The sequence below is a fragment of the Protopterus annectens genome, chromosome 2.part0 (genome assembly GCF_019279795.1).
Source record: "Protopterus annectens isolate FY-2018-M chromosome 2.part0, PAN1.0, whole genome shotgun sequence".
Taxonomy (NCBI): Eukaryota; Metazoa; Chordata; order Ceratodontiformes; family Protopteridae; genus Protopterus; species Protopterus annectens.
The window spans coordinates 1,948,298,037-1,948,311,423 of record NC_056728.1 but is presented as its reverse complement, the minus strand read 5'-3'; the positions used below and the strand labels follow the sequence as shown (position 1 = coordinate 1,948,311,423).

The window sequence follows — 13,387 nt, the reverse complement described above, 5'->3', positions numbered from 1 at the left end:
CACCTAACCCTCAAGGCACTGACAAAGACAATCCCGAACAAACTGCAAACACCTTCAATACTTTCTTTGTCAAAGCAATTCAAGATCTTGCTTGTCAACTCTCTCCCCACGACATAACATCCATCTCTAACTATAACACACCTCCAGCTTTTCTCTTCCAACCTGTCCCCACATCATTTATTCTCACCCTTCTCCAAAAACTGAAACCATGTACTCCTTCTGCTGACCAACTACCATCTGAATATCTACAGATAGCAGCCAAATCTATTGCATACCCCATCTCCATCCTCATTAATAGAACCATCACTGAAGGATATATCCCTAAACTCTGGAAAGTCTCTCACATTATTCCCCTTCACAAAGGAGGAGACTCCAATGAATTATCTAACTATTGTCCCATAGCCCTACTATCCCATCTAAGATCATGGAAAGATGTATACATAGGCAATTGCTAGACCACCTTCTCCATAACAACTTACTTTCCAACACCCAACATGGCTTCCGACCCTCCCATAGCACTACTACTGCCCTCCTCTCATTTATTGACACCATAAATAACAATCGGAACCTTAACATGCTCTCCTCTGCTCTTTTCATAGACCTATCCAAAGCTTTCGACATGGTAAATCACACTATTCTCATTAACATTCTTAAATCTCTATCTCTAGACACACTCGCCATTAAATGGTTCCATTCCTACTTAAATAACAGACATCAAGCGGTGCTATGGAAAAACACTCTCTCTACTCAACTACCAGTTAACATTGGAGTTCCTCAAGGCTCCATACTGGGCCCTCTTCTGTTCTCCATATTCATTAATGATCTACACCAAGTAATTCCACAAGCCACATGCATCCAATACGCAGATGACTCTACACTAATATGCACTGCATCATCTGTATCTCATCTTCACTCCCTATCTCAAGACACATTTAACTCTGTAGAACTATGGTTTACAAAACGCTGCCTCTTACTAAACCCCAAAAAAACCAAACTTCTTTTCACACCTACCAGTAAATCTCCACCTATAGACTTCTCTCTATCATCTCGTGACGGTACACTAATAACCCAAGATCAAACTACCAAACTGCTAGGTATCACCATAGATAATAACCTAAACTTTGAGGCCCATATCAACAACATTCTGAAAACTACAAATAAAAAAATAGGCTCTCTCTTTAGGATCAAATCTTTCCTTACTCCTGCAACTAGAATTACCATTGCCCACACTCACCTTATGTCCACCCTTCTTTATGCTTCACCCATATTTACCAATCTGTCAAAAAATAACCTTAAAAAACTTGAAAACTCATTTAATAACATAGCCAGATTTGCCACAGGCAGCCCTTACAGAACTCATCACTGTATTAATCTTAAGCTCCTTGGATGGCTTGAACTTCAGCAGCATCTGAAATATAATCAACTTACCATCATCCACAAAATTCTGTATCAACCTGAAAGAACACCCATCCTAACAAATCTTATCCACCCCTATGTTAACCTTAAATCCCTAAGATCATCACAAAAATCTCTTATACACATCAACAAATCAAACAATAGAGCAGGAGACTCTCTATTTTCTGTTTCCATTGGAAAAACATGGAATCAACTTCCATCTGAACTGACCACAATTCCTCAATTACTCTATTTAAAAATAGGCTTAAACTCCACCTAAAAACACACTGGATGTGCCCATGTTCTAAACCAGACTGACCAACCTATCTACTGTTGACTTACTCATCTAAAATTTCTCATCTCTGAACCTACTCTTTCACTAACTTATCTTATCCATTTTTCTTTATTTCTATTTTTTTTTCTAGATACTACCATGCTTCCTCTCCTCACACTCCATACTACTACTACATCTTTTAAACTGACTCATATCATTACTACACACTTTACCTAACAACCCCTCCATATATTTTCATTAACTTCCTCTTTTATCTATATCAACACTTTTACTAACTTCTTTCCTGGAACTAATACTTTTTTTTAGCAACACATAAATGTACCGTCTTATTAACTATTCTAAGCCTATTAAAATTATACATTACTTATTATGTACTCATAAGTGACAGACTCCCTGTTAGTAAATGTATAAAATGTATAAATATGTTTTTTTTTCTATTATGTTGTTTATGTTAACATTGTTGAAACTGTGTGGAGCTTTTCTCCCCGGGCCTCTACTGAAAATGGACATATATCCAGCTAGACTAGCCCGGTCAACAAATGTAAAATAAAATAAAATAAATAAATAAATATTGTAAATGTAAAAATATTTTTGAATATAATATTAAACTCCAACGTATCAATGTCTTGTCTTCAAAACAGATGAAAAAAGAAGTTATGTACTCACCATAACATTCCATCTGTGTTGTCCATGTTTATTCTTCCTCAAAAGTTGGGTGTGGATCTGACTCTGCTGTTATTTTAGCTCGGGGGCACTAAAAATACTATTGAGCTCCTCCCTTTTCCATAATGCACTAACCCGACATACCTCAGATCTTGTTTGTTGGTTGACATAGTGTAAGAAATATTGTCATAATATTCCTGACAGAAGAAGCCATTATTTGGAGATCAACATAAGGAACAGTGGTATCCTTTTAAATTATCATTCTTCCAGAAATCAGTTGTGAAAAAAAAGGTTGTTGGTTGGTGCAAGATGAGTTGAGAAAGAATGAAAATGGACAACACAGATGGAATGTTATGGTGAGTACATAACTTCTTTATCTGATGTTGTCTATTTTCAGTCATTCCTCAGCAGTTGAGACAGAGTCCCTAGATATCTAAAATTCCAGATGGACTCTAAGGAAGAGTATTTTTGAATACATTTGAGCCAAAGGCTGCTCTTCCCCTCGAGACCAGATCCAGCCCCACATTTGTCATCCATGGAAGCCCTAGAAAGAAACACTGAAGAAGTAGCCATGGACCTAGTTGAATGGGCTGCTATACATTTTGGTAAGGACAGACCCAACTTATAGTAGACAAATGATCTAAAATCCATTAGCTATCTGACTAGTTACCTTTGCAACTGGTTTACCCAATTTAGAATCTGGAAAGGAGCCAGATAATTGATCTGTCTTTCTAGTTTCATTTGTTCTGTATAAGTAAAAATGTAATTGTCTGAACATTCAATAGGTACAACATGTATTCACATGTTGTTTGCAAATTTAGGAAAGAATACTGGCAGATTAATGGACTGGTTGATGTTAGATTCTAACACCACCTTAGGAAAGAAAGAATGGTTGGTTCATAAGGTTATCCTTTCCCTATGAACAATCGAATAGGGAAGTTTAAAAGACAGTGCTTGAGCTTCTGAAATCCTTCTAGTAGAGATGGCCACTAGAAAGATAGTCTTCCAGGTCAGAAGCTTAAGGTCGCATTTTGCTGCTAGTTCAAAGGAGGAATGAATCAAGGCCTGCAGTACCAAATTAGAGTTCCATGGAGGAGTTGGATCTTTTAAAGAGGTCTCAAAACAAGGGTACCTCTCAAGAAGGTCTTACAAAGTTTAGATGAAGCCAGGGTAGAGTTATAAAATCCGATGTGAAAATTAAAGATGGCTGCTAATTGAAGTCCAGTGGTTGAGGAGCTAGCCCCTTCATTGAAAATTGTTGCCAAAACTTCAAGGACACTTTGTACAGGGGCTGAAAAGGGGACAACATGTTTCTGATGCACCCAAAAAACAAACCTCTTTCATTTACTTATGTAAAGTTTTCTTGTGGGAACTTTATGGAAAGATAAAAGTGTATGATGGACAGGGGACAAGAGCATAGGTTGTCTGGCTATAAAAGAAAGTGGAGAAACCACACTGTCTGCTTTAAGCTTGAGATATCTGGGTGAATCATGCTTGTTGGGGGAGACAGGCAGTTGGAATCAAATCCAGAATCCAAGGTTGGTAAATTAGATGAGGCCAAAGAATGGGGAACCAAATCTGTTGCGGCCGGTAAGATGCAATGAGAATGACTTTGTTCTTCAACTGGAAATCTTACTGCAGACATTTGGGAATCAAAGGAGATGGAGGATATGCAAAGAGGAGACCGGGGGGGGGGGCAAACATGTAGTAGAATGTCCCTCAGTGATTCACCCAGTGAGGAGATTAGCACAAAGAAGCTGTTGCAGTTGTTGTTTAGGGGAGATGCAGAGAGATCACAGTAAGGCTGGCCACATTGGAAAATCATTGCTGCCACCTTCATGTTGAGAGACCTTTCATGAGGTCGTAGAATGGACCTGCTCATTTTGCCTGCTATTATATTGGATTTGCCCAGAACGTGCTTTGCTTTCAGAATTCAGTTGGATGAGATCACCCATTGCCACACTCTGAGGGTTTCTCAACACAAGGGATAAGATCTATTCCCTCCTTTCATATTGCTGTACCAAACCATAAACATATCTGTTTGAATTGCAATTGTCCCAAAAGGGAGATAGTCTTGGAACTCCTACAATACTAAGAGCACTGCTGTCATTTCCTAGACACTGATATGCAAATTGGCCTCTTCAGGGGACCATGTGCCTTGGACTGTTTTCCCCAGAACGTGCCCCACCACCCAATCTGGGATCTGTCCATAGTCACTATGGCCTTGGACCGAGAGAGAATGAAAGGATGGCCTTGTAGAACCTGATCTGATCAAATCCACCATGAAAGGTATCTCTTACATGCATGAGTGATTCTTATTTTGGTTGATGTGTTGGTAAAGAATAGACCATTATGTTGCTAACATTCCCTGAGGAATTATCACGTAAAATCTTGCTAGTGAAACTAGGACTATAGCCTCCAACACTGATCCCAAGGCTTGTAGAGTCAGTTAAGCTGAGATTGTGTTATCATGAATTATTTTTCTGACCTCGAGTCTGATTGTTTGCAGTTTTGAGAGAGGAAGAGAACTGTCACTGAATCAGTGTTGAAATTTGCTCCTATGAATTCTAGTGTCTGAAATGGTTCTAACTGAGACTTTTTGTAATTTATGGTTATTCCCCAGGTGAGAGCAAGTCTAGAGTACCTTATCTTGTGCTTTTATTAACAGATGTCTGGTCGGGGTGGTACTGAACCAGTTGCCCAGATATGGAAACACTCAGAATCCACACAGTCTGAAGTGAGCTGCTACCACTGCCATGCATTTAGTAAACACCCTGGGGGCTGTGGTGATGCTAAAGGGCAGTGCTCTGAACTGATAATGACTGTCTCCCAGCCAGAAGTGTAAAGACTTTCTGGATTGTCTGTTCATTTTTATGTGATAGTATGCATCCTGAAAGTCTATAGAGCACATTCAGTTCTTCTTGTACAAGAAGGGCAAAATGGAGTGAACTGTGACCATTAGAAACTTTGTATGTCAAACTGATTTATTCAAGTTGCTGAAGTCCATAATTGGTTTCCAGTCCCTGTTTTCTTTTGCACTAAAAAGAATCTTAAGTAAGTTCTGGATTCTGTCTCATCATGTGGGACCTCTTGTATGACTCTCTTTTCTAGCAGTTTTTGTATTTCTAGTACTGCTGTTTTCTTCTGACTGGGTGGAACATTGGGGAATTTGCATACGGATGGACGTGGAAGGAAAAAGGGAATTATATAACATCTGGAAATCATCCTCTGCACTGACATATCTTTTGTGATTTCTAGCCAGGCTCTCTGGTGCAGGAATAAATGACTCCTGGTTACCTCCACAAGAGGATAATCAAGCCTTCTTTCAGCAGTGCCGGTAGAGTCTGTCATAGAAAGAATCTCTAGACCTTTGGTTCTACAGACTGTCTCTGCCATGTGGGTGTCGTCTTCTATTTGAGTATCCCCTTCTGCTCCTAGGGGAACTATCTCTATATGGATCTTGGAAAGGACCCTGGGACTTCTTGAACCACTTCTTTCAACCACCTTGTTGAGTCCTAGAGAAGGTTCTTTGAGGGGTTGAAAAACATACGCCCACCACAGAGAGGGTCTTTCCATCTTACTCACACCTGGTGAGCATGTCCTTTTCCTTAGGGCCAAACAATGAACTGCTGTCAAAAGGTGCATTGATAAATGAGGACTTGAAGGGCTCTGCAAAATCACACAACTGCATTCAGGCATGCCTCTTAATGGAAATGCCTGAACCTGACACCCTAGAGGTACCTTCAGCTGCATGAGAGATAAGCTTAATAGATTAATTAAAAATGGATTGAGGGGTTGCCAGCTGTGAAGCTACAGAAGTCTTGGTCTCAGCATTGGTGGTCCCAGAAAGGGAGTTTGACAGTTCCTTTATCAAGTCTCTTTGTAGTCTTATGAAGTGTGCCAGGTAGTTCAGCGACCTAAGGGTAAAGAACACTGGAGTATACACATGCTTCCCAAAACTGTCCAAAGCCCTAGATTCCCTGTTAGGGGGCTGGACAGTGGAACTCTGCTCAGCAAGTTCCTTCTTAGTGGCTGCTGCCACAACCATATCATCTGTGTGCACTGCCTTGCTCCAAAACTCCCTTCTCATAGCTAGTGCCAGAATCTGCTCTGATCTTTTGGGGATTGGTTAACTGTGTCTGGCTCCTTCCACACCCACCTAGAGATCAAGTCAATGAGCTCATTTGTAGGAGGAGTCATCCAGGTGGTAGATGGTCCAGATTCAAGGGCCTCCAGGAATACCAATTCCTCTGAGGTAAGGTTATAAGTAGACCAACCACCCATCTGCTTAAGAATCTCAAGGATGTCTCCAAATGAGACATCTTTGGGTGGAGAACTTGGGGACTCTTCCCCTTCATCAAAATCAGTATCTTTGGTGATGGACTCCTGAGGGGAGTCCATGTGTCTCCTCTTGCACTTCCTCTTCCTAGGGACTTGTTTGGTGGGGTGTTCCAGAGAATTGTTGGAAGAGATTGCAATACCATTATGGGTAACCGGGAGACTTTGGGCTGACCTTGTGGTGTGGAATGATGGGGCTCAAGGTGCAGAGACCATCCGTCCTGGTGAAGCAGAGAACACACTCTCCACCACCTCAAAGGCAGAATGCTTTGGGTAAAATGAAGCCAATGGAGCTGAGAAGCCACACTTCCACTCCATTTTCTCCCCGGCCCCAAAGGCAGTCCACCTGAGGTGGAGGTTGGAGCTGAGCTGTCCAATGCTGAGGCTCTGAGGGAAAGTGATGGCTCAAAAACATTGACTCTATTGCTTTGGATCTGACAGGGATGATTTGGCTCTGAGAGTCATCCAGCTCTGAAACTATCGGAGCCAGTGTACTCTGAGACAGTATCAGAGACGAAGATACTAACATCTTTGGATCTGATCTAGATGCTGCTGGGAGGCTCAGATTCAGGGGCTCTGAAATGATAGGTTGGATCAGAGAAGGAGCTGAGATTGGTGGATTAGTATAAACATGGACTTCCTGACTTGAAAGGGTAGGAGCTGGGAGAGCTCCCATCTGTATCTGCACCGAGAGAAATTTCATCATTTCGTCCATATTTGCCTCAGTCAGACTCCTACAAGAAGAAGCTAATGATGGGGATCTAGCTTGCCAGTGGGGTTCAAGGTTGGGAGAAGGTACTCTAGAGGGTACTGGGTCAAAGGAGGGAGAATACCTGTTCCTGGGCAAAGGTCTCAAATCTGAAGGACCAGGATCCAAGGAAGCCCTTATCGACTATAATTCTGGCTGAGCAGGAGTAATCATCAGATCTGACATGCTTTTTTCATGATGGTTCTGTGGTAGGATCTGATGAGGGAGTCAAGGATCCCAAAGATCTAGAAGACTTAGTTGCAGGCTCCTTTAACTTAAGTTTGGGAGGAGGGTTGAGCCCCAGAAATAGCCTCAGAAAAGGATGAAGGTAGTAATCCTTTCCATATTAATTTGTTTTTCCTATCCATGACTGCATGTGGGTTGCAGGCCTTACAGATTGAAAAATCTACCTAAAGATGGTCTGGGCCCAAACACAAAATGTGTATATTGGAAAAAAGGCCAATTGTGCCTGGATTGTTAGCACTTTTTAAAGCCAGAAGGATGTTTCTCAGACATTATGAAAATACTAAACCAAAAATAACAGAAAAACGTTTGTTTGTTTTTTTTTTTAAGTTTTTTTTTTTTTTTTTTTTATCTACTAAGAAGAGAAATAAAGAGAAATTACCAGCAATGGTAATTAGAATTACAGTACAAAATTGTAAGAGGGAAAGGAGAAAAGGATATTAATAACAATGACAAAAAGATTACACAAAAAAGTGTAAAAAAGTTAATATCTTATATGGAATAAAAAAGAAGAAATAAATTGATCTCTTTACTGAAACACTCAACAGCTCAAACCAACCATGTCCAAATGTGAAAGCATCAAACATGATCTGAGCTATGTTAGGGACTGGTGCATTATAGGTAAGGGAAAAGCTTTAGAACTTTTTAGTGGTCACATCCTAAAATAGTGGCTGAGTTGGATCTGAGGGTTGGAGCCAAACCCAACTGTTGAGGAATGAATGGAAGTAGACAACATCACATTTATTATACTTAAATAAGAGTGTGGAATAGTGTACAAAATATTAGATGGAAAATAATTCCTTAGTCTAAAAAATGAGTAAATAATAAATACAATTTAAATTTTACTAAAATGATAAATAAAATAAATAAATAAATAAAATTATGCTAAAATTTGGCAATAGCATCAATAGTGCAGCGCTTTCTTATATAATATTGGATTATCTTTTGCTGCATAATGATAGATTTATGTGTATTAAATGAGCAATAAAAACAGAGTCTGTTGGACATATCTGCTTTCATTTGAAAACCTGAAGTGAGACAGGTTTTCTGAATGGCATACAACACAAAGTAGTGGAAGGCTTCATTTGAACTTTTGCCAGTAGTTAGCTTACTAATGCATTAAACCAATGCTTTGAAAGACCTGTGTACTTAGCAATCAACTTCTTTGTTCAAGAACTGTAGAAAAAGCCAAAGATAATAGGGAAACAAATGCTCAAAATCTGAGCCATGTTGCATATTACTCTTATTCACTTTAGCATATGGATGCAACGTGGGTACAATTTACAGTTGCAAGAAAGGAATAAGAAGAGATGATAAAAATAAAAAATGAAATAAATGAAAAGTCAAAAGAGGTGTTAGATATAGGCTAATGTTAAGAATTCCATTTCTTTATTTTATTTATTGTTGCATTAGGCCAAAATTTGCACCAAGGGTAAACATCATGTTTGAAGAAAAGATAGAAAAATATGAAAAAAGAATATATAAGTTCATTCTTAACATATTTTGCACAGAAAGTTTCAAGATCTATTAGCAGCCAATTATTCCTACATTTAAATTCCTGCCGTAAACTTCTTAATTTTAAATATATTAATCAAATATGATTCAAGTACTTCTTATCGAATAGCTAACTCTTAATCATAGATATTATTAATTAAAAAAAGAAAATTGTTATGCATAATTGGAAAAAGCATTCAGGTATAATATTTTCAAATAGTTAACATCAACACACTTACGCCAAATCTTTTTTTTTTTTTTGCCGCTTTTTCAGGATCTTCTGCTTCTGACTTGAAAGTCCACTGCACCCCTGATGGAATAAGGCTTCAGTGTTTCTTAAAGTATTTCCTAGAAGATATGAAAGTTGCATGGTATCACAAGTAAGTGTGTTTTCATAATATATTATATAGATGAGATGAAAGTTGCATGGTGTTAATTTTCCTATTGAAAATGTGTGTTTGTGGGCGTACAGATACACACACACACACACACACACACACACACACACACACACACACACACACACACACACACACCAAAATAAACCCAACACTCCTACTTTTAATATTGTACTCTGCATTTCTATCCAGAAATTATGGATATATACAAGAAATGCAAAGATAAAAGCAGTGAGGAAGCATAAAGTAATCATGACTGTGTGTATTATGAAGTGACTTTGCTCTCTCTCTATCTCTCTCTCACTATTTATATATATATATATATATATATATATATATATATATATATATATATATATATATATATATAGATATAGATATCTTCTGGCTTCATTTCCCTTTCACACAATTTTCTGAATCCACCCATCACATATGATTTTTTTAAGCTGTCCAGTACACAGAAAGTTAGACTACATGACCACCATACAAGTGGCAATAATAATTTAAAGAAAGAAGATATACATCTTACATTGCATTTTTCTGAATCAAACAAAGTGACCTTATGTGATAGAAATTGCAATACAGTCCAGTAAAGTCTACAGATTTTACACTGTCTTTTTAATAATGTGCTCAATTTTTTCCATCATTTTTGCCACACTCTGTGTTTTGGACATGTGTTTAGGTAGTATCTCACATTCCTAATGGAAACAGGAAGAGGTATGTGCTATATGGTATTCATATTTTATAATAATTAGATGTGTGTCATAACATCGACAGCTTAGGTTGTTGAATCCTAAAACATCGTTACCTAAGCGTTGAAAGCTAACAATAGCTAATGGCCACATCATCAAATTCTTTCCTCGGAAAAGAATTTGGGTGGCCATCCATAAACAAAATAAACACACCCAGATAAAGGACACACCCCTAACTAAATATACCAAACTCTGAGATCACTCTACATTGGGGAAAGGGCAAATCCCCAATAACGGCCATGCAAATTCTTTCCCAAGGAAAGAAATCGATAATGTGTCCATTCACTATTGTAAGCTTTTGATGCTTAGATGTCGATGCTTAAGTATTCGACAACCTAAGCTGTCGACAATTCAATAGGAACCCGTTAGCTATACTGTGGAGATGAAATAATATTACACAGCCATCAGACGTAGTGGTTATTACTGCTGAGTGGGGGTTGTGGTTGGCTGGGTGAAATTAACTGACCCTCTTGTCATTTGCTCAGATTAAACAGACACTATCTGGCTTTGTATGACTGATGTGCATTTGTGAAAACTAAGATGGACTATTTAACCGAAAACCTAATTAGCACAGACATAGTAGGCATAATCACTATGGCTATCTTCTGTGGAAGAAAGTGCCTGGCTGCCTGTTGTGGTTTGTTTATTATTTTGGTTTTGCAGGACTAAAATGATGTGAACCAATGTGCAATATTTAATGTGCATCAACTATTTGCTTGGAACAAAGGTGAAATAAATTAAGAGGTTCATCCTTTTATCACAGTCAGATGTCTGAACTGTACATAGACATAACTATAACTATATACTTTTCACCCTCTTAGATTTCACACTCTTAGGTGTGATCACCCGAAGAAAAAAGGTGGAGGTGTTGCATTAATCTGTTCCAATTTACTTACCTTAATTCCCCTACCAAATCCCATTTCTAAATTCACCAATACAGAACTAACAGTCGGTCTATTAAAAATGAATAATCACAAAAGCCTCTGTATCATCACCCTTTATATCCCACCGGAAATAACATTTCAACCCTTGAAGACATACTCCACTGGGCCTCAGCTGAAATTAACCTTGAAAGTTACATACTAGGTGATGTAAACATCGACTGGAATAAAATCAAAAGTTCCATACCCTCCCTTTCCAATAACCTATTTAACTTTACTCCATCACCAGACCCAATAAAACTAATTCCCCAGGATCCACTCTTGACTGGATCTTAAGTCACGCATCCAAATAAAATTACCAACTCTGGCACCATTCCTGACTCTATTAGTGACCACCTCCCAGCTTTCATTTACCGTGCAACCACCTTCCATCCACACCAACATCAATATATTCAGACCACAACCTTAGTAAATTTGACCCCAAAACCTTCTCTAACTATCTCAAACAAATGAATTGAAACATTCTAAAAACCCTTCCACTCGATAAAGCCATAGACTACTTTAATTCTACTTTCCTAGGCGCTCTAAGTTCCCTAGCTCCGACAAGGAAAAAATAACTGCCCCTTGGCTAACCAAAGAAACAAAGCAAATTATGCATCAAAGAGACAAATCCTGGAGGCTTTACCAAAAGAATAAACATCCTGAAAACTTTCTCCAATATACACAGTTCCGTAACTTTGCAAAAAAAAACAAATCTTCAAAGACAAAGAATCCTACTACACTAAGCTCCAGTCCAACCATCGCCAAAACCCTAGGTTTTTTTGGAACTCCATTAAGTCACTCCTCAACCCAGGCTCCAAAAATAACCCCTGTCCAGACCCAAGTAAATCTGACCTCAAATTAGCCTCACTATTCAACTCTTTCTTTCTTTAGTCAATATCTGACATAACAAAAACTTTTCCCAACAACAATCCATCTCTCCTACATTTGACCTCATCTAACTCTGCAAATAATCCCCCCCTATGTTTGAGCTTAAACCTGTCTGCACTAACTACATAAAATGACTTGTATCCAAACTTAACCCCAGCTCAAATGCACCTGACAACATCCCCTCTTCCTTTCTCAAGTCTGCTGCCGATGGTATAGCTCTCCCAATTAGTATCCTACTTAACAGATCCATAAAGGAATCCTATGTCCCTAAAGTCTGACATTCTGCCTATATTCTTCCACGCCACAAGGGAGGCAAAAACACTAACATTTCAAACTTCCACCCTATAGTTGTTCTCTCTCTCCAATCTCCAAAGTCCTAGAAAAATGCATCCACCTCCAACTTATGCCTTTTCTGACTAAAAAACAACTTCTTACCCCTACCCAACATGGCTTCCGACCAGGACATAGCACCATAACAGCTCTACTCTCATACTTAGAAACTGTCAATTAAGCCCAGGATTCTGGGAATTTAGTATCCACTGTGTTCCTATATCGCTCTAAAGCCTTTGATACAATTTCCCATAAGCACATTCTAAGTCCTCTCAAACCTAAATCTTTCCCAAAACACTCTTTCCTGGCTCTCAAGCTATCTGTCAGATAGATCTCAGCCTGTGAAATGGAAAAAAGGCACTTCACCTTTCTTACCCAGCCCTACAGGAGTACCACAGGGGTTCCATCTTCAGGCCAATGCTGTTTAATATCTTTATCAATAACTTTCATTCTGCTATTCCTAATGCCAAAGTCATCCAATATGCAGATGACTCTACATGTGTCTGCTCTGCCTCTAACATCCCTGAACTCCTATCTAAAACTCAGATTACCTACTCAACTACTGAGATCCGAATCCACCAAAATCACCTTCCTCTCAATGCTACTAAATCTAAAATACTACTAGTAACACCCTCAAAATCTTTCTCTTTTGATAAAAACTCCTTCCAAGTCCTTAGCCAAAGCCACTCTCCAATCGAAGTTGTTCCCTTTGCCAAACTACTTGGTGTAACTATAGATGAACACCTCAAGTTCGACATCCATATTCAGCAAAATATAAAGAAAACCCACCAAAAACTAGGTATGCTTTACAGGAGCAACCACTTCCTCTCTACTTCTACCAGGCATAATCTGGCCTCCTCTTACCTCCTTCCCTCCCTTCTGTATGGTGCCCGCTACTAACTAACCTATACTCTTCCATC

The 13,387-nt window shown here is 38.8% G+C and overlaps 1 protein-coding gene across 1 annotated transcript in view; it reads left to right on the top strand.

Moving 5' to 3' along the window:
* Positions 1-13,387, top strand: part of MYOM2 (myomesin 2) — a 688,720-nt gene that overhangs the window by 581,711 nt on the left and 93,622 nt on the right. Inside the window, exon 32 of the mRNA XM_044061901.1 lies at positions 9,451-9,556. Coding sequence (XP_043917836.1) covers positions 9,451-9,556 — 106 coding nt within the window. The remainder of the gene's footprint in view (positions 1-9,450; positions 9,557-13,387) is intronic.